The sequence below is a fragment of the Bacillus rossius genome, chromosome 3, assembly GCF_032445375.1.
Source record: "Bacillus rossius redtenbacheri isolate Brsri chromosome 3, Brsri_v3, whole genome shotgun sequence".
Taxonomy (NCBI): Eukaryota; Metazoa; Arthropoda; class Insecta; order Phasmatodea; family Bacillidae; genus Bacillus; species Bacillus rossius.
The window spans coordinates 68,871,119-68,893,343 of NC_086332.1; the positions used below are offsets into that span (position 1 = coordinate 68,871,119).

Genomic DNA, 22,225 nt, shown 5'->3' on the forward strand with positions numbered 1-22,225 from the left:
GAAAAGTTAGTTCAACATGATTGCAATTGTTTAATAAATTTAAATTAAAACGTATGCATTTTCTTTGCTCGAAAGCTGGGTTTGAACCTTATCACTGGTACTGTGGCATGACATTGACACATTTGCAGCCACATTTGCAGCTAAAGAACGCTTAGCATCAACAAAGAACTGGTCAGCTCTACTTAGAATTTGAATGATAACCGGTCATTATTTTCCCTTTTTTTTTTTCGTTTAGCTCACGATACTGAGGATTACAGAAGTCATATATAGTGCTAAGTCTGCTGCATCATCCACGCCATAAACCCAAGCTAGATGCTGAGTAATCATCAATCATTTTTTTTCATCACAACCAACATGTTTTATTTTTCATATTTTCTTTTATTTTCCTTCCTGTCTTTACTGGTGCCGCAGTAAGAACATTCAGTCAGAATAATTCATGTGTGTAGTAACTGAAAATACACCGGGGAGATTCTTGCTATTTTTATTGCAAATTCATTTTGAAACCGAATATCAAGAGTTTTGTATCTTATAACAAAACAGACAATATTGCTCCGAAAAATCATGTGAAAGTAGGTAGACATGTGTAAAGTTAAGAGCGCAAGCTGTTGACCTGTGTTTGGATAAATCTGTATATTGAATACCTTCCGCACAATTTGACACCATTTCAAAGATAATACCATTTCTAGTAAAAAAAAAAAAGGCGCATGCTACGAAAAACATAATGCAGTAATCCTGGAGCAACAAATTATTTCACGAATTAACTTCGCTGCAATCTGGGCTCGTGTAGGTATTAATCTTTGGAGTGGATTTCGTTTATAAAGTTGGTATCACTCTGGTTAACAATTTGTTGGTTAGCAAAACAAACCATAGCTATACCAAGGTTAATAAAAAGTTAGTTTAATAGAATAAGAAGGAACTCGCTAGGAAGTATGGGGAAAAAAAAATTGCAAAACTAATTGATTGTTGTTAAACAAAGCATACAAGGAATTACCGTTCAACTTCATTATAGCTTAAATTATATTTTATCATCCACACGAGGGCAAAGATTCGATTCATTTTGACTTAAAATTTTTAAATATGGCAAAGATCATGCACACGCCGTCTCCCTTACTCCGTACCTCCATGGCTGGACTCAACAGACGTGTTGTGTACTCGGGTCTCTAGTGTGATTAATTCACTGCCACCATGATGCAGGGTACTCAATCTTATTCACTGATTATACATCATTGATTCACGCTCCTTCTCCCTGTTTATTACAGGATCGGGGTTCCTTCAGATGTGTCAAAACAACTGTGGGCCAATACTTAAATGTAAAGTAGAATAATACGTTATACTGTGCTTCATAAGCAACCCATTATTCTACAAAGAACCTTTTATATATGTTAGAGGGTCCAGCAGCTAGGTAAAACAGAAAAACTGGAATTTTCAGGAAATTCAAATTTCAGAAAAAAAAACATTGTATAGTCAGGGAAATGTATGCTATCTTAGGAAATTAAAACGAAATGTTTCGACAAAGGCTAATAGTGTATTCTATAATTCAATAGCTGTATCATAGCATAGCAGAAATGAATTTTTTTTAAATTTTATTTCTGTAGTTTTATTAAGAAGCATTTATTTGTTCCTAGTTTCCAGGATTTAGTTAATCTGTAACCAGTTTTTCTACAACATCGGTCAATTCATATTTACACTGTGCATGTGCCGGTGTTAGGGAGTAACGAAAAAAATAAGAATTGATCTATTGAGTTTTATTTAAAATATAACATATTTTGGCAAGTGGAAAATAATGAAAGATCTAGAGAAATCAGGTGATTCTGTTGGTTTTATTGAACACCATGATTTATAGTTCTAGCGTTTTGTTGACTTCGAGAACATTAGAGACAACGCGAGTTGACGATAAGAAAGTGGACCGTGAGGAATGCATGAAAAATCCTAAGTAACCCCGCATTAAATCTAATTCGTATGGATTTGGTGGGAAACGAGTGATATGACCACGTGACTACAGTTTCAAAGCCTGCTCTGCGCTGGTTAGTTATTTATTGCAAATTAATGTAAACCTTGTACAATTTTTTTTCAGTGACGCATGTTTTATGAGATCGCATTAATAACCAAGTTTGTTGTCAGGGAGGGGCTCAAAAGAAAATCATAAAGTAACGGATGTATGGCTCACTCTTTGGCCACTGAATATGAAATATTATCGAGTAAGTAGCCTTCTATTTGAAAAAAATAGTACATTTTTGTAAGGTTCTTTCGTTCACAAATGTCCCGTTTTATTTAATAATTTCACGTTTTGAAAAAGGAAAAAAAAAAAAAGCACGTGAAGGTCAACAGACAGTAAAAAAACGCGTATTAAATTTGAACACATTCCTGTGGAATGAATACCGTACCAGCCGCTTTTCTTTGAGCCCCGGGTAGGTCTATTTTTGTTGTATCTTCATTTGGCCCCTCTTTTTTTTTTTTTTGCAAAACCTGGCTACGCCCATGTCGATAACTGCTGTATTATTTTTACGTGGTACACTTAAAAAAAATCGGGGACCATTCCGTAATGAAAACTGACCAAATGGATGACCATGGTAGAGTTTTTTTTTTTTTTGTTTTTTTATTTTTTAAAAAATTTTCAGGACAACAGAATGAGGCACAAACTGCCACTCGCGACTCTTTCTTGTTTCTAAAACTGTGGCGCGGCTGTCACGCGGTGCTTGCTCGTTGCACAACAGTCCGTGCTGTTCGACGAGGCTGGCTGCACCCTTGCCCCCTTCCTCCGCCAGACATTGGCCTTCGACAATCACGTGCACTGCCGGATAACATGCCACTTTCTGGTCTAGACAGGCAACAAAAAACTTTGGACAACACAGCGACATGTACTTACTGTTCTTGTTGCAACTGCCTCCTTGTCAGCCTCACTGTGTGTGTCTGTGCTGTGACATTCTGCTAATTCCTTCCACGGAATAATCTGTGCTGTCTGTGCATTCAACATTTGACGTCGGCTGATTTTTTTTTCTTCCTTCTGTGTGTTTGTGTATTCATATTCCTTTGTTCATTCTTCAGGTTTTTTTCTGCTACATTCAGTGTGAACTGCAATGGCGTGCGTACAAAAAAAATGTTTTAAATCAATCTTCTCCGTTGCGAGAATCATTCGAAGAACGTATGTTGCCGAACAGAGAGAGAGAGAGGCAAAATTACTATCGTTGACATTTTTTTCCTAAAAAAGTGGCGTCATGGTGCACTTATTTAGCTGGGGCGTGCTTAGTAATTTTATTTTATAGTCTCATTTCCTAAACATTATTTATTTTGGTTCCGATGTACAATGTTTATCAGATATATTTGAATATCTACATATAAAATATTACTCCTGTTACCAAATTAATATTTTTGTCTGTTTATACAGAACGGTCTAACTCAATAACTACATACGCTGCTGACATTAAATTAAAAAAAACTTCTGCTGAATAGTAACGCCAGGATATTCTGTCCTTTTTCAATACGGCATCCCAAACTGTTTCAAATATATGACGATAATTATGCACCTAAATCTAATAACAAATATAATTAGTTCCTTTTCGAATGTAATTAAAAAAATATTGGATTTTTAAACTGATAAATACCAATGACGCACGGTTTGTAAGTTATATGAATAAATTTCTTGCAATAACTTGGGTCATTAAGGATTTTTTTTTATGTGGTGGCTAAATATCCTCTAAAATTAAAACTATTAAATAGTAAATTCCTATTCCGTGGGAAATCCAGGATTGTACTGTAAATAACATTCTGAGACAAACACCCATTCTATGGAGAATCCTCCTACTGTAGGGAAATACTCTTTCTGTAGTTAAGTACCAGTCAGATGTGCAGATTTGCTTGATTTCAGTTCTTTAATGTAACTTTTCTGGTTCAACATGAGTGGCGGAAAGCGGGATGTTGTATGGCTTTCATTTGAACAAGCTGAGAACCAAAATAACTAACGTAATGAAAAAAAGCTGGTTTGAACCGAAGAAACCTGGTTTGGACAAAAAAAATCCCTTTTGGCACATCCTACAGAAGAAGGTAGATCTCGAACTACGTTTTTATTCTGGACTATTTAAAAAAAATATTGCACATTTTTTTCATATTCCATGCAGCGAAAATATTTAGAATGTTTTTAACTCAATGCATCAGGAATTGAATAGCTTAGAAAGTTTTTTCATATTATGCCAACTAAAATATAATGATATTTTATCATAAGTATTATTTTTTATCCTTTGCGCTAATTCATAGAAAAATAAAAAATTGGTTTGGACCAATGCTTAGGACAATATTAAAATGGTTAAAAATAGTTTCGAACAAATTTTATATCAAGCAAGTTTAAATATTTTTTAATTAAAATCCTCCTGGTAGGCTATTTAATAAAATAGTTCGTCTTATCAGACATTGTTTCAGCTTATAGTTTAAGATAATGTTTAGGACTCTTACAACACATTATAAAGGATTTTATAGTTTAACTAATAAAAATGTTATGATTTTAATTTGTCTTTCAACCGTCGTTATTTCTATCCCTTGAAGTTATGGTTGGTTACATAAAAATGTACTTTAAACAAAAGTATTACACAAAATTTATGAAGTTAAAATAAATAAGAATGGATCCAATAGTGTACACAGTACGGAAGTTTTATTTATATTTTCGTTCCAATCCCTGATTTCTATCCCCTTTTAAGTAATGGTTCGTCTTATCAAAAATTGTTACAGTACAAAGTTTTTGATATTTTTTGGAAGATTTACAATAAAATGTTAATATTCTATAGTTTACGTAAGAAAAGTGTAATTTTTTTGTTCTTTAACTTATGACTTTTCTAACCCTTTGAAACAATGGTTGGTTGTATCAAAAAAATTTTTCCGAAAGAAATTTTGGACAACTTTTTTAAAGTTTACAAACAATGTGAACGTATTTGATATTTTGCCTACCTACGAAGTTATGAATATTTTTGTCATTCAACGGCTGTTTTACCCACCCCTGGAAGTAAAATATAAGTTGTTATAAAATTATTTCAGACGAAAGTTTTAGGTAATATTTTAATGTTTTATATTTAAAAAGGATGGATTTAGTTGAGTTCATGGTAGGGTTATTATGTATTTTGAAAATTCCATCCCTTTTTTTACTCCCTTGTTGTAATGGTTCGTTTTGTTAAAAATTTATACAGATAAAAGTATCAGAAAAAATTTTAGACGTTTTACAATCGATTTAAACGGATTCTAAGGGAGTTATGATTTTTCTTGCCCTCCAACCCTTGTTTCTTCCATTCCTTGCATTTATGGTTGGTCTTACCAAAAATGTATTTAGATAAAAGTTTTTTGCATTACTCCAACGAGTTATAATACATTCAAATGGATGCAATATTTGTATGATTATGGGAACTATATATATATTTTTTTTCTGTTTTTCAAAAAACCTTCCACATTTATACCTTTTTGGTGAAATTTGTCCATTAAGGAACTCGACCGAGATTTCCCAATACTATATGTATCAGTTAAGGAGTTATGCGTGCTAAATGACAGCAGTTATAGTGTCCATTAAATTGGGATATATATATATATATATATTTCAAAGAAATAAAGTTAGGTAGGTTTCGAAGAAATACTAGATACCTATTGAAGCCGTTAATTTAATGTGACTTTCGGGAAAAAAATATAGTTTTTCATTTCATGGTCCACAGACTCCAAAACCACCACCAACTCACAAGTTTATATATATATAAGTTTATATATATATATATATATAAAGTGAGTTGGTGGTGGTTTTGGAGTCTGTGGACCATGAAATGAAAAACTATATTTTTTTTTTCCGGAAGTCAAATTAAATTAACGGCTTCAATAGGTATTATATCTTCGAAACCTACCTAATATTATTTCTTTGAAATCTATCTAAAAACAGATTTTTGGTTTAAAAGAAAAACATTTTTTTTCAACCTTGCTTTAACGTGTTTTTAACATTAGAGAACATATTAATAAACAATAATTGCCCATGTTCTCTATTTTAATAGCATGCATGATTGTGTCGACGCGAACGCAGTCGCCGGGGCAGCTAGCAGCAGACACGAAGACCGAGAGCACTGAAGAATGACGGAGAAGTAGTCGCCGACTCACCAAGATGGCCGCGGCACAGACGAGCCAGCGCCGCATGATGGCTGCGAGAGGTCTCGGGCGGCTGTCGCCGTGTCTATAGCGCAGTTCCAGAGACTCCCGTCGCGGCCCGGGGAGGGGCGGTCCGCCATTGGGCGTCTGGCGGGTCACGTGACGGCCGAGGAGATCACCACCCGCTTCCCCCTTTCCCATCACCAACCCCTTCCAGGCGACTCCCGCCCATCTCAATACAAAGTGATACATGTCGTGGACTTTGTGAGTCGTGCAGTGGCGAAGCCTGCATCGTAAATACACAGATTGTCCATAGAAGAATGTCCTCGTTTCAATGGTATATTGTAACAGTTTAATTTAGACTATTTACAACAAATCATAAATCAAACTGAAGGTAAACTAGCCTAGTTTTTTTTACAAATGTTCAATATGTGCACCTTTAGTTATGCGGAACACATCCAAACTAAAGTTTTAATTCTTCTTACACTTTGGTTAACAAGTCCAAATTAATGGAAGCAGTAGCCTCTTCAATTCCGTATCTCAACTCTGCAAATCATAAGTTAGCGGCGGAACGTAGACACAATTTTTTATAAAGCCCCTAATAAAAATTATTTTATGGCGTTATGGCAGGTAAACGTGGATACCAGCGAGAAAGAGCTCTGTCGTCTGGACCATTACGACCAATCCAACGGTCAGGGACTTCGACAGTTAAAATTTAAACGAAACGCACGTTGAACAGATATTTACATATTCACTCTTACCAAATTGCAAAACAAAATACGCTTTACGCTCAAGAGTCGCCATTTTACTTAGGTGGAGAGGAAACAAAAAAGCATGCACTTATCTTAAACTGTTTGAGTTATTCTTTAATTGAGACCTTGAACAAAAACTTTACAACGCTTACAGTGGATACTATTACAATTTATAAGTGGGAAGTTCTTTTATGAACACACTGTAAAATTGTCCATCTTTTTACTCATTCTCTGAGTGAATCTTGCAATGTGGAAGGTTGATTTAACTCATTATTTAGGACATATGCCAAAGCTAGTTTGCACTTTGTCATAGAGAAGACCCGAAGAAGAGACAAATAAATTAGAATACACAAACACACAGAAAACAAGCCATAATTAGACGATGTTAAGTGTTAAAATTCACTGGGTTTTCCACAGTTGTTGTTTGTCTGTATCATCTATTTTTGTTGCAACTGTCTCGTTATCAGCCCACTATGATCGTCTGTGCTGTAATATTGTTCTAATTACGTTCACGGAATTCTCTGTGCTGACAATAAATGTTCACATTAGTCATCAAATGATTTTGGCTTGTTTTGTGTGTGTTTGTGTATTCATTTTTAATTGTCTGTTTTTCAGATTTTCTCTATGACATGCAGTGACAAACCAGCAATGGTATTTATTCAAAATAATGACTTAAAATTTCTTTATCAGTAAGTGAAATACGTGTTACAATAATTTTAGTTGATGAATTTGTACGTTCTCACTGACTAATAAGTGAAATTAACAGAAAATATTTTTATGAATATGGAACTTATTACTGAAATAGACGTGAATAAAGTCAAACTTGTTAGAAATTACAAATAAGGAAATCATTGCAAAACACACTGGAAAAAAGTTTAGTCATCGCAAAAGAAGTTTTGTTAGTATAAAACCCAAATATTTTGGGTTGCCAGTAATTTTTATATTGTATTGCTCACGAAGTGGTTTTTTGGTGACGGCGATGTATTGTAGTCACTAATAAATGGTTTTGTCAAGACTAAACAAATAACTTTATCGTCACAAAAATAAATTGGTGCAATGTATATTGAAAATATATGTTATATTTTTTTTGCCAGCCTCCTAACTGTACATTTAGCGAGTTTACTGAAACGAAAAGTTGAAATTTACTGTTTCGGAAGGCGCTGTTTGGATGATTTTACCGTTAGAAAGATTTGGTTGGTAACGTTTACATTTTTTCTTATTCCGAAGGAAGGCAGTTTACAAGCAATAAGCATGTGGGGCGCAAATAAAGAAAATTGGTGGTCGAATGGTGCAGAGGGAGTGTTTTTAGATCTGAGTCGACGTGTTTCATTAAAATTAATATATTTTTTTTTGGAAATACATCATTGACATTTCGCACTGTTTACAATGGGAAAAATAAATCGAGGATTATAAACAAGAAATAAAAATGAAAACGTAAACCCACACAGGACAAGCCTAAATAAGCATATGTCGAATAGATGGACTCAGTAGTGAACTCAAACATGTATCATGGACAACACAGCGACGGCAGCACAGACGAACACATTCAAACTTAAAGTATCAAGACAGCAAAATAATTCCGCGGAAGAAATTTTGTCATGAAAAAAAAAAACAACACAGACAAGCACAGTGAGCAATAAACAACTAGACAGTGTCAACAAGAACAGGACATCCATACAGACAACAAACCTGGACAACTCAGCAAACATTCAAGCACAAAAGTTGAAAATGTGCAGTTATTATGAACGATGCAACGACGACAGCACCGATGAAAAACAAGAGGTTTTCTACGAAGAAACAGTTTCGTAGTTTCGAGGACTGCGTTAAATTGTACTGAATTAAAATTTTCCCACTGCATGAATGCTTTAAAGAACATTAGGCAGTCCTCGAAGGTCGTGGTCCACAGGTCCTGAGGCTGACAGCACCTGGGGCGCGATCAAACTCCAACCCCGCCACGACTCAGTGAATGAACACTGGGTCGGTTTATCAGCGGGTTGAAGCCCACCTTAATATAGGAGTTATCTTCGTCTTCAGGCTCGATCTCACGCACCATCTGTTGATTATTTTTCTTTCGTTCTTTCATAATTTTTACTCTTCAATTCAAGGACTATGCTTCCCTTGTATTTGTAGTTTTGCCACAAACAAATATTTTCAACAATGTTCATTCACTGTAATATCATCGGTGTAAAATGTCGCTCAAGTGACGACTATTACGAAGACCTGCACGCCTTTTTTTAGATCAATGATGTCACTTTTAGTAAATATTTGTTGAAGATACTTATTTGTGGCAGAACATCAAATGCATTCCATTCTCCTTATTCCTATTGCAAAAAAAAAAGTTAAAAATTAAACTTTGCCAGCTGATTATGCAAAATAAGTATGCTATATTATATTATTTAATTTTTTTTAAGTTCGACAACTCAAAAAGTTGGCAAGTTTAACCGTGTGGAACAAAAATTTAAAATAATGATCGGCAACGGCACAAATGCCATGAGGTGAACATCATTTGCAGCAGCTTTAATCTGTATACGTTTTGCCTCGCATGTGGTGCTAAGCGTGCAAGCGAGGCGTGGAGGTGGCATGGCCCCCACTTTCGATTACGGGCCCTGGACCCAGGATTAGAGATGGGCCTCCCCCCCCCCCCAAATTTTACAAACACGTATTAAATTATATTTGCATGGTTATTTCCTACCTACACTTTTTCTTAATGTTATTTAACCTGAAAATACAGGGTATAATTACGGTTACTATTTTAGAAGTCCAAAACTAAGCTTTGTTTATAAAATATTCACTATGTTTTTCCTAGTTTATAAAAAAATGATAATAGTTTAACATTTAAAAATAAAGAGGCCTGGGCCCTGCACCCAGGGGTCCACCCAGCCCCACCCGTGTGGAGGCCATGGGAGGTGGAGACGAGTGCAGCCACCGAGTGTAAACCACGCGCGAGTGGGGTGAAGCCCTGCGCCCCGCCTGGCGTCACGGGTCTCGTAAGCCCTCCGGAACCCTGCGGTCACGCGACCAAACACACCCCGTCCCGTGGCGAGCGCCGCTGGTGACGAGGCACGCGCGCTCCCGGAGAAAATGGCGCTGGTTATTCGATCGCGATCCCCGAACGGTAATCTCTATTCTTTTTTTATTTTTATTTTTTTACCTCGATCGACTCTCCATCCGTATTACCATCACCTACCTGTCTCCTGTGTTACTATGCACTACCCGTTGCACCGCGCCTGTCTTCAGTCCATGTTTATCCTTGTCTCCATGCAGATTTCAGGCCCGTTCTACGTGAACGGAAACATATTTCCCTGTACATTTCACTAGCGCGTCTCTGCTGCTTGCATAATGCACGGAAACGTCAAAATTGCAACCAATGAGATTGCATTTCAAGGTTACGAAATATAAATTTAATTAAAAAACAATTATGCTTTAAGACCATAGCGCGAGCAGAATTTACATAATTATATAATAAAAATAGTTTAACCACTAAGTCAAAATAGAACAATAGATATGCTTTAACTTGAAACAATTTTTAACACATTTATGACAAAGAAACGTGACTACCATAGCAACAAGGCTTCCATTGGTTGCACAGAGCAACGTAAACAGAAGAGCTCAGCATTGCCGAGCTAATTCGTACGGGTTCGTCTCCATGAGATCCGTCTCCGTTTACGTGTCATTGTAATATGAGCCTTACCTAGGTCCATGGTTTTAATCGCTACCATGTCTGGTCAATCCCCTCATAGCACACTATGAATGCGACCCTTCCCTGCATGGCTAATCCCAGCACGGCTAGGCGTATAGGCTGCGGCCTGAGACGCTAACCCGGAACCCGCTATTTGTTTTAGTAAGTTAGGAAAAAATGTTTTTTTTTCTTTCATCCACGTCTGGCCGTTTGAGATGCACACACTCTGTGAATTAAAAAAAAAAAAAAATATTTATTTCCACATCAGTGAACTTTCATTGGAAAATAATCTGATAAAGGTGATACAAGTGAGACGGTGAATCTGAACAATTCACTTCAGTGACAGGTTTACACTCATTTGTAAATGAACCTCTTTTGTTTACCTGTCAGCAAAAGCTTGTTAGTAGACTACTGTAACTCTAATTGTTGTTTTATTATTTTTAATGATTTCCTTATTTGAATTATTTTCCTTATGATATTGCACTATTAAGGGAAGCGGTAAAAAATTAAATTCTATATTTTATTTGGATTGGCTTAACACTTACTCCACTATTTATTTTGTATATGGTTGCGTCACATCCTTAGACGAAAGTTATAGAAATATTTTCAAAACAAAATAATCCTTAATTTTTGTTAAAGTGAACGCAGATATCACTGGAAAATAGCTCATATTTAATTAATTTTTTAATTTTCAATCGATGAAATTATAAAATAATGAAGGTATAGCTCGTGGTAATGCGAACGATATGACAGATGACCTGGCAGCCCTACCTCAATGAGATAAAAATCAAAATTAATATTTGTCAAAGAATTGATCAATTATATACTGATAGATTACTAGTAACTTATAGAGGCAGAAATTAAAAACCAGGGTAAATAATAAATTTATATTTTTTGTTACCTTCTCTATCATAATATAATTCTTAGCGCGATTACAGTAGACAAACTTTATTATTTAGTTCCGTTTTAAGTACGGTATACTAGAAACCAAAAGACGCCATCTTGGTTTCCACAGAATTAGGCCATTAACTTATTTCTGACGTAATAATTTGAAATTTTGGGTTAGTTGAAACATAGTATTTTATTCAGTTGAATGTCTGAAATGACTGATTGCTACAAACAGATTACCCTGCGATGTTAATGGTTTTAAGAATTTAAATTTTTTTAAATTAATAGACGGTATGTATGAATGTTCTTCGTAAAATCTCTTAATGCGTGCCCCCTGCCTTAAAAAGGCAAACTCATAACCTTTTCTATGAAAAAAAAAACTATTCAAACTAAAACGTCGTATTTACATACAACGATTCGCATTTCATGTTGATATTATTTTAATTTCTGTTCACTGGGCTCCACCTATCTGGACTGTGATTCCTTTCTTTACACAAGTTGGTCTCTTCTTGCCTTGACTCCTGCCTTAATACTCAGCTAAAGCTAACCGTAGCTTAGGCTACCAGACTACACTTCGAGTAGTCCCTGTCTGGACAATAGATAACTGCATATTGTAACACATCAAGCGCTGCTGGTCAAAGTTTACAGCTCGAATAAGAGTAAGGTTTTCATTTAAGGAATTATTCCTCAAGCTGTTTCTTGGGAACAGTCTGCGAAGTCATATATTCAGATGAAATAATGAACAAAACCAAATACCCAATCCTTCTTGGATAATGCTGAGAATATTGTGGGATATTTTAAAACACCGTGACGAGTTCACAATGTCAGGTTGGTTGCAAGGTCGTACCACAGCACCCCATGTCAAGTAAATATGTCATAGTTTTTCACAAAAACACATGGACTCTTGAATACTTCAGCCTAGAATAATTGTGAATGACGTTTAAGCATTAGAAACTCTAGTTAAATCTGACGTATTAAATATTTTTGCCTTGAAAATTAACTATAAATATAAACTAAGGCGTACACAATTTAAATGTCCAGCAATGGAAGGAGAAAGAGACTGCTTAAGGTTTGACAGTGGAATTCAATGACAAACTTCATCAGCATGATTCGTGATAGCGAATCTTCACCATGTCATTTAATTTGAATAAACTAAGGTTAATAATGTTTTTAACCTTTGTCGAAAAGAAGAACTGAGTGCATGTTAAGTGCGTGGCATGTAAAGATCGCTATTGACACCTTTAAAAAAAATAAATATACGTAAAGAATGTCACGACGTAAACGGTAACCATTTCTACTAACTTTTTTGAGGTTATTATGTGATAAATTAGGTTTATTGTCTCTGAGGTATGAAGCAGTGACTCGTGGTACAAGGTATGCTTTGCCCGGATGAAGGAGTGGAGAAGGGGTTGAGGGCAAATCATATCACGTACGTGACTAAAATAATTCTAGCCATTTAAAAATTCCTCAACATGTTAACACGTTTCTTACTCCAAGTTTATTTTTAAATTATAATCCCTACAGTATAACCCTGGTATGTTCTTTAATGAAAGGAATTACATTAAAAACATGTTTAAAGTAAGGAAAAAAAACAGAAATTGATATATTGTAAAATATAAGACTGGTAAGCAGTTAGACTGGTCGCGAATATTTGCTAATATTCCGCGCGTACGACACAAATGGGACAAACGCGCATCGAAACTTTACCTCACAGAATCGCAACTATCGACCGCCGTCTGTCGGCCTGCAGACCGCATCCCACCCGACCTTCGACATCTTCCACGTGGCGCGCCTCTGCAAACTATCAACATAGAACTAACCCTAGGTAGCTGCGCTGTCGTCTGTCGTGTATTAGCCATATTTGTTTTCTTATACGGAGAATATGTTGCCGCCAGATACTGTTTTAAAGCCATGGTTTTTCTTATAGAAAATATTTTAAAATCTCTACCTTGGATGCACAAGTTACTATGTAAAGAAAAAACAATATTTTTCATGAGAGCGATTTGAAACAATTTTAAAGAGTACATCACTTAGTGACTCAACTATATTCTGCCCAAAATATGTGAAATTTTGCCATATCGTAGATATTAGTATTGTATACCACTAAAAAAAAAAAAATCAGATGATTGTGAAGTTTATGGTTGAAAATGCGCCTCGTGTGAAAATGGACCAAGTGCCATATGCCTCTGAAATACAGAAATATATATATTTTTAATAATATGTTTACTAGTATTTATGTATAGGTATTCAGATTTTTAAAAAATTCTAAATACTATTTTTAAGAGAATTACTTATCTTTAGTAGACTACATCAGATTTCACAAATTTTTATTAAATTATTACTATAAATAAATAAAATTCATTAAAACGCAAGTTTTTGTTACAAAGGATTGCAGGCTTTCGCAGCCATTGTCTGAAGTTAATTTGCAACAGTGTTCTTGACCGACATTTCGGTCGACCTTGCAGTCGCAATCTTCAGGGTAGCTACCAGGTATCCAGATTCCAAGCAACTTCAATGTTTTGTAAATAATTTTATATTGACAAAAAAGTGTTCAACTCTTGAAACAGCTAAAAATAAAAAAAAAAGACTTCTGGCCCTAAGAAGAGTGTGCGGAGAGTCGTGCCCGAACCAGCGCATAGCCGCTGGTGGTCTGCACGGCGCGCATACACACCGCGCAGAGAGCGAGGGTTCAACTGTTTGTTTGACGGGAGCCCAGGACACGTAGCGGGGCGTGGTCGAAGGCTTCGTGTTTTGGAAAACATGCTCAGAAGTCGAGCTCGCCTGTCCTTGACTGCCCGCCCCCGCGCAATGTTTGCGAAAAATAAGTTGCGAGGGGGCGGAGGGGGGGGGGAGATATATAGCGCCGCCGAGCTGGTGGGGGAAGGGGCACTGTAGTTTGGCCGCATCGGCACGCGCCGACGCTCCCCCCCACTTCACCCAGCCGATATGGAAAATTTCTGGAAGCGCCGAGCGTGGTTGCAGCACCGCCCTCACCCCTAGGCCCGTCCTCCCCCCCTGCCGGCAACTCTCGAAAACCAGAAACGTGCCGTCCCGGGTCTCGCGTATATAAGAGAAGCCGTGCAGCCGCGAGCTTCAGACAGTTGTCAGGTTGGCTAGCTTGACGACAGCAAACCGGCATACCCTCGCATAGAGGACGAACTTCGCGGCGTTTCTCCCAGCCTCGAAATGAGCTGCAAGGTAAGGAAGGTTGATCTGCTTCCGGTCACGACCTAGTTCTCGAAGATACCGCCAGGGGTCTCCTGGCGCACCCACAGCAGACTGTAAGCCTGGTATTAAGACACAAAAATAAGGGTTCAGGTGTTGAATATGCCACACTTGTACCCTAACCGCATTCCTAGTGCACGATAGGACACGGCCAGTCCCTTATTTTTAGCGAATGGTTTTTGGTGACTTATCCGTTGCTGAAATTAAATTCTGAGCATACGCAGATCTCACTTATTTGTTGATTTTGTCCAGATGGTGGACTCGCGTCTGGCGGTATTAACTGGTATTCAATTCAGTAAATATCGGAAGACGTACCAAGCGTGTTGGTGTGCCAAAGGAAACTTTATGATAGCGGAACTATCCTGGACAATATTTTGGACACTTAAATTATATTAATAAGTAATAATTATAACTTAAAAAGTACCCGAGAAAATGAGAAAGGCGGTTATATATTTGTGCGATGGTGCTGCTATCTCTAGTAAGTATTTTTTGCAGTAAAAACTTTATCGATGGTTGCGAAACATCCGCTAGAAGGCGTTAAAATCAGTTTAAACCTTGCGCAGGGCACAGTTTATTAAAACTTTTGCCGATTTGATTCCTTACTGGGATTCGGTTTGAACACGTTCTGGAACAAGACCCGCGTGTTAGGTTACGGTTGCGTTCCAACAAGGCAGTGCTTATCCGCTACCTTAACCGAACGTCTTGGAATACCGCCCTAAAAGCTTGACGTCACAGAAGACGTTGAGGGATGATCAGATTATAATGGAGCGTCGGCAAAATGCATGGGTGTAGCGCATAAACGGGAGAACACCGAAAAAAAATACATACTGACCCGAAACACAGTGGCGAAAACACCCGGGTTCCAGTTAATCTTGGTCGGGAGGCGTTTTCTGCCGTCGTGTACACCCAAAAGTAATAAAGAAATTCAATTAACAGAAATTCGCCCTAGTCTTAAAATTTTTATGGTCGAAACATTCTTTGAAATATCATACAAGGACATTTCACAAACTTTGAACAAAAAAATTATAAAACTGTGAGTGAGTCTTTCAGTACTCGCAGCAGATGTGTAACATCTAACCCAGCTTACGAGCAAATTTATGTGTTCTCATATTGAAAATACACTTATAAAACGAAACTTGGACACAAAGTTCCTTAAAATAATACCGAGCGTGATGTGTATACGCAAAATATTTCTTCAACTACATTTCTGAAATCGAATCACAAGTATTTTAACCACCGCTAGATTAAGTTGCCGGAGCAGCTACGGCGACTATCTAGTCAACCCATTTGCAGACCGAAATTTTAAAATATAAAATGAAACGGCTCCGATAAAAGCGGAAGAGAATTAAAAATAAAAAAAACTAACCCTGGCTTTGAACCTGATTTTAGACAACGATGTTTACTATAATTATGATCATATTCTGAAAATTAATTAAAAAGTAAATACTGTATAGTATAAAATGGTCTTTGTGAACTCTGGTTCGTGCCATACGCCCCAGATGGTAGCACCGTGGTCGTTACACATTTCCGTTCCGTGACTTCCGTCGCATTCACGAAATTAATCCCACCAAATACCGTATACCAAGGGCTAAGATGTTACACATCAAAAACGTTTAGTACTACCAAAGACTCTTGATGAAATTCGGTTGAATAACACACACATAAAAATATTTGCTGTTCAGAAAAATTCATGCATTGAACATAAAAAATTATATGCAATATCAGCAACTTAAAACACTCCGACTCTGCTGTTGTTATGAGAGACTCTGATGAAACAAGTTTATTTGAGTAAAATTCCGTGCTCTCAACAGTACAACTAAAAAGAACAGAAATTCTGTAACCGTGGAGAATTCATTATTTATTTTATTTTATTAATAATTACTATAATAGTTAATTTTTGTCAATTATCACAAATATAATAGGGAACACTATGATTGTGATATCGTTTCGAAGTGATAGTTGTACGAATAGAATAGTAAACACGCAAACAGAAACTTTTTTGAAAGTGATTTTAATGTGTATGACTAGAGGTACAAAATAATAAATAATATAAATACGCTCATCATTGACTCACAGACTCTGTAACGCTGTATGAATTCTGTTTCCACGTGCTTACTGCGTAACATTTTAATTGCTCTTTCTAACCTTTTCCTTCTAGCATTACTGCCGACAATGTGACTTAAAGATAATATGCATGTGGGAAAAGCGTCATATTTTGAAGAGGCCAATAGTTTCATCATTTTTCAGTGATTGTTATATTCATCATATTTCAACGGGTGCCTTAGGCGCCTTACAACTAACTAGTTTTACATACTTTTTAAAAAATAATTATTATAAAACAAATTGTATTAAAAATTCAATGTTATGATTTTAAATACTGCGAAAAATATTTTGAAATATTTAAACATTTTACTCCATGGCATTAATTATGGCGAAGATATATTTAAGGCTTAGCATTTATTTGCTAGTTGCAGGAATTCATGAAGAAATATTTTCAAAAAGCAATAATTGAAATATAATTGTAAGCTTTACCCATTAATGAATACCTTGTAATGAATAAAGCAAACATTTTAATAAATAATATTTCCCTGTTTTTTTACCAATAGCAGGTAAAATTATATATCTTTTGCAAAATTTTAAAATTGAACAGTAATATATAATGTAAATACAGTGAAACATTACTTAGTAGCAGGTTCAAAGGGAAGAGTTAAGGTTTTCTTACACACTGAAATAAAAAATAGTATAAAACTGTTGTAGAATACAGACTACAATTTTTGATATACTTATTGTTTATAGGTACATGATGTATTTCTTACAACACAAAGTTTTTTTTTAAATTTCGAAAATATATATAAATGTATGATGTCCTATATCTCAACGTCAAGGTGAGAACAGTTGATAGGCCAATTTATTAGTCACGGTTTTTAATGAAAAAGAAAAAGAAATTAAAACTGTCGTAGTTTTTGAGATACAGGCCTAGGCAATTTTTCAAATATTTGAACCCCCCTAAATTAAAATATTAGATACTGTAACAAAACTTTTGTTACGCAATCATTTAAAAAACCCACTTTTGATAATTAAAAATAAAATCAAACATTATACATTTTGGGTGGAAGAAATTTGGCCCGACTTATGCGGCAAATATTTTTCAGCAATAACTTTGACTACAAATTCTCAGTGTAATGAGCCACCTTGTCAAATAACTCGCTAAGTTGGGAAAGTTTATTATAGTATGACTAGCATAATTTACCCGATTAAAAATATTTTACCGCCTAAGTATTCCAAATATTTTTTTTCCCACTTAAGTTTTGCATGTTTGATTTATTATTTTTGATTTTTATGAATAAGTGGGTTATTTATGATTCAGTTTCGAACATTTTTATTCACAATATGATGTATGGTGGGGATTAAAAAAACTTTATAAAAATGTCAATAGCTGGAAAATTAAGAAACATTTTGAACTTTGGTGTTTTGATTCAGAACAGTAACTGTCCTCGGCTTGACGCTGAGTAATGGGAATGCTGAGGTGTCTGGGCAGTAAGCCGACTGACGTGTCTTGTTCCCCCAAGGTGCTGGCGATTGTGGCGCTGACGCTCCTCGCTGCGGCCGTCAGCGGGACCCACGGCGTCTTCGTGAGCGCAGGGACGGGCTTCGGGCCCTCGCTCGGCTTCCCGCCCTTCGGCTTCCCGCCCTTCGGCTTCCCGCCCTTCGGGCCGTTCGGCTTCGCCGGCCTGCCGTTCGGCAGCGGCGTGAGCGTGGGCTTCGGCGGGCCGCTCGGCTTCGGCCGCCACTTCTCGTTCGGCTTCGGGCCGGGCGGGTTCTTCGGGTCGGGCGCGCCCGGGGAGGTGAAGACCTTCTCGGTGAAGCCGGGCGAGGCCGTGGTCATCCCGAGCCCCGACGGCCGCGGGGGGGTCACCTTCTTCTCGGGGGGCGGGCCGGGCGGCGGCTTCACCAGCATGTTCACCAGCACCACCTTCTAGAGTCCCTCCCGCCGCACAACTCACTCCCGTCGAACTGCCTCGCGACCTGCTCTCTTCTCCGCCAGCAGCTCACCGGCTGTCGCCCTCCGCCACCGTCCAACCAACGATTTGTTTCCTTGGCGGAGGCCTGTGGAGTGGCGCCAAGTGCACTGCCTAGAAATCAGATATTGGGATGTACTAACTATTTATAGGGACAGGAAAAAACTCGCTGTTTCAATAATCTCTATGATAGACCTCTACATACTTGAGCCAATTTGCTGCTGACTTGCAAAACGTCGCGACTGGGATGCTCTTAATTCCACACTTCTTGGACTGAGAGTCTCTCGTTTAGCCCAGTCTCCTGCAGACGAACCGCAAGCCAATAGCAAAAAGGATCGCAAATGTATAATGTTTTGAAGTTTAGACTTTCGCCAAATGAATCCGCGATTTTTTTTTCCAGTCCCAGCTAATGTGTAGGGGCAGGCCTTTTCCCACAAATAAACCTGAACGCCCATCAGACCGCAGCATGGTATGCCTGCGCCAGCGGTTTCTTCCTTGTGATTGGCGGCTGTCAGAAAGATAAGTCATTGCCTTAATCGACCAGGCCATTCAGGTCGCGTTTGCTTCCGCACTGTGCTGACAGTAGACATGCACCTTAAAGAAACTCACCCAATCACGAAACAAAGGCAATGTTGCAGTGTTATAATTCTCAGTTAGTCTTGAAAGGTTTCGCAATAAAATACATCCCTTTAATAATTCTTTATAACAGTAAAAAAAATCACAATTCAGTTTATTGTGCTCATTAAACGGGGAATTTTTTAAAATTTGATCTTTTCTGAAAAAATTTAGCAGAAAATTTATTTTTAAAACTTCCAGTACCACCTTTGATATTCCCACTCGATACTGAAGTATTACAAATTTAATTTTCTTAAAGGAATTCAGCCACAAAAAAATTATTCGAGATATTTTACTCGCTGCTTGACAAACTCCCTTCATTAGCAAACTAAGAAATGACACTCCACCGAGGCCTAGTTGTGTGTTTCGACGGGAATTTAGCATCTTGCGGACATGGCAGTTCAGCCCACAGCGTTTTCTTCGAGACAAAAACTCTTCCCGGCGACTGTTGAAGACAAAATTCAAGATTTGTTAGTTTTGCAAGAGTACATTCTTTCACTGCTGCCAGATAACGTTTCGCAAAACATCCTTGTTCCTGCAAATGTTTTGTTATATCTTCCTTATTGTAATTATATAAAATAATAAAACTACTCACAGAAGTTCTGAAAATACGTATAGTAATTTTTTATCGTTGCATGAGGCAAAGTGAATATGGCTGATCAACCCACAATTAAATAGACAAGCATTAAAAGTAAAGATGCCAAGAAGCAAACATGAAGTGAAGATATAAAACTTCCCAACTATATTTTAAACAAATATATACAAATATTTTTAAAATTGTAACACTTATTAAAAATCATCCCAATGCCGAATCTTGTTTAATAAGACTAAATAGGTAGACTGAGTTAGATGTTCACTATGAATAGTTTTGTTTTAGAAACGCTAGATATTACCTTTATTTATGTTCACTCATCACAGTGAAATCTTAGGTATGGTACCCAATTTAAGGCGCTATTTTAGGATGTAACACTAATATAACTTGACTCGTTCAATCACTACTCTGCCAGTTCAGAATAGTACACGGAAAAGGTAATGTTTAAGCAGTTGTTAAAAACCGGCAATTTTGTAGGCTACAAGATATTTCAGTTAACAGCATTATGAAATAAAATGTCATTTACATCACAAACAGCGTGTAAAGTAAAAATAGGTGTTTTGTTTTAGTTCTAAAATTATGTATTCAACAATACTCAAGTGTCAGTGTCAATAATAGTAATACACTATTTACAATTATGAGTACTTGTTTTCTATGAAAATGTTTAAAACTACATTAAAGACTTTGATTTTTTTTAAATATTTTCACACGAAATTTTTTTTACTCACTTAAAATCTTCCTCGTGTAGTTACTACCTTAATACTTCAAAGTTTATTATCAGAAAGTTATGTCACATGTGATTGGGCCATTATTTGAGCGATTTGACACAAAAAAAGCATGTAATATGTATTTAATTGTAAATAATTTCCTTGACTTTCCTGTACATCAGTCTCGGCGTGGAGGGTATGCAAATAAACAAGTTGTTTCACTATGCTATAAACCCGATATAATTATTTAGAACCTATAATTTTTTAAAGTTCTCGTACACATTAATTGTCATTGTTTACTATTTAAGTTCAAAACTATATGCAGCTGGCATTTTAATGCTTAAAAAAAGTGTTATTGGCTTAACATTAAGCCTAACCTTGATTTTGAAGCATTTTAAGTATTCATGATTGAGCATATGAATAGTTATATACTGATGAGCAATATAATCCATTGTGAACATAACTCATTCTACATATATATTTTATTATATGACTACATCATCTAGTTAATTTAAACGAATTGGAATATTTTATAGTCAATTGTACAAACAAATGACTTTTCGAACCCACTTAAAAATATTAGATTAAAAAAAATCCCTGAGCTGGGAATGATCAGGGTAACCTTCAAGGCATAGCCAACAATCAGAATACTTTTGTGTGTTTTCATGCGGCGGCCCATTGTTCTCGTTCTCGCTCGACTCGCTGTTGTTCGCGTCGCGTGGAAGCAGAGAGAAGCGCGTGTTTTTCGAACAAGCAAACCTCCGAGGTCGCAGTTTTGAGAGAGTGTTTGCACACTGACAAAGCAATTTAAAAAAAAAAAAAAAAAAAGCGGGCGCCAGTCTCGGATACTGAAACTTTGTGAGTTCTGTCGCTGTCAGCTGAACAGAGGATGCACTGTATTCCAGTTGAATTCAAGGAGTAATGGTGCGGGAATAATGATTTGTTTCTTCACCATCAGTGAGCTAACTTGTAAATGACCTAGAAACTTTTGCCTTAATGAAATCGCAATAGAAAACATTTTATTTTTCTCAAATCGACATGAAAATGTACTTGTAGTTTCCAACCTGACGCAAGGTCTCAGGGATGAAACGGGGACGACACTCAAAGGAGCCAGCTGCCCGAGGGACAGTACTTTCGTTCCAGCCAATCTGAAGATTGCGTAAGGTGGTATTGGATGTGAGTAGTATAGGATAGCCGGTCCAAGCCCAGGCTTCAGACTGTGGTGCCTGGTGCCTGTCCGCAATCTTGTATTATAACGTCAAGGCGGCTATTTTGGATGACTTTGACCTTTGACCTTGATAATTACCTGGAAATTCAAATTGGTCCAAATTTGGCCAAACAATTTCTTCAATTGAACCCAAATTTCCAAAACAAATTGCCAAAATCCGCCAAAATGTTCAGTTCTATTGAAAAAATCTGCCAAAAAATATAAAATATCCAAAAAATAAAAAAGTCCTCTATTATAAGGAAGGAATTCCCATTATGAGGTAAAATTTCCCATTTTATCCTTAAAAAAGCAAACGGCTTGAAAATTCCTTAAAGTGGCTTAAATTCTCCGGCGACAAGTCGCCATAAGCAGCACCTTGACAGTTAAGATGCCATGGCTATAATTTGGAATTATGTCATCACCATTGTACTTTTTGTTA

At 36.8% G+C, this 22,225-nt stretch overlaps 2 protein-coding genes across 9 annotated transcripts in view; one reads left to right on the forward strand and one right to left on the reverse strand.

Annotated features, from left to right (window-relative positions):
* Positions 1 to 22,225, reverse strand: part of LOC134530858 (uncharacterized) — an 81,545-nt gene that overhangs the window by 40,599 nt on the left and 18,721 nt on the right. For 5 of the 8 annotated variants that reach the window (XM_063366121.1, XM_063366122.1, XM_063366120.1 and 2 more), the window contains exon 1: positions 6,115 to 6,318. The exons of the other annotated variants lie outside the window; for them this stretch is intronic. In XM_063366121.1, the coding sequence (XP_063222191.1) occupies positions 6,115 to 6,303 (189 nt within the window). In that variant the 5' untranslated portion in view covers positions 6,304 to 6,318. Of the gene's footprint in view, positions 1 to 6,114; positions 6,319 to 22,225 lie in introns of those variants that run through there. 8 annotated transcript variants of the gene reach the window in all.
* LOC134530857 (small nuclear ribonucleoprotein-associated protein B-like) lies at positions 14,504 to 20,812 on the forward strand. Its single transcript, XM_063366115.1, has 2 exons — positions 14,504 to 14,619; positions 18,216 to 20,812. The coding sequence occupies exons 1-2, from the start codon at positions 14,608 to 14,610 to the stop codon at positions 18,624 to 18,626; spliced, it is 423 nt and encodes a 140-aa protein (XP_063222185.1). The 5' UTR covers positions 14,504 to 14,607; the 3' UTR covers positions 18,627 to 20,812.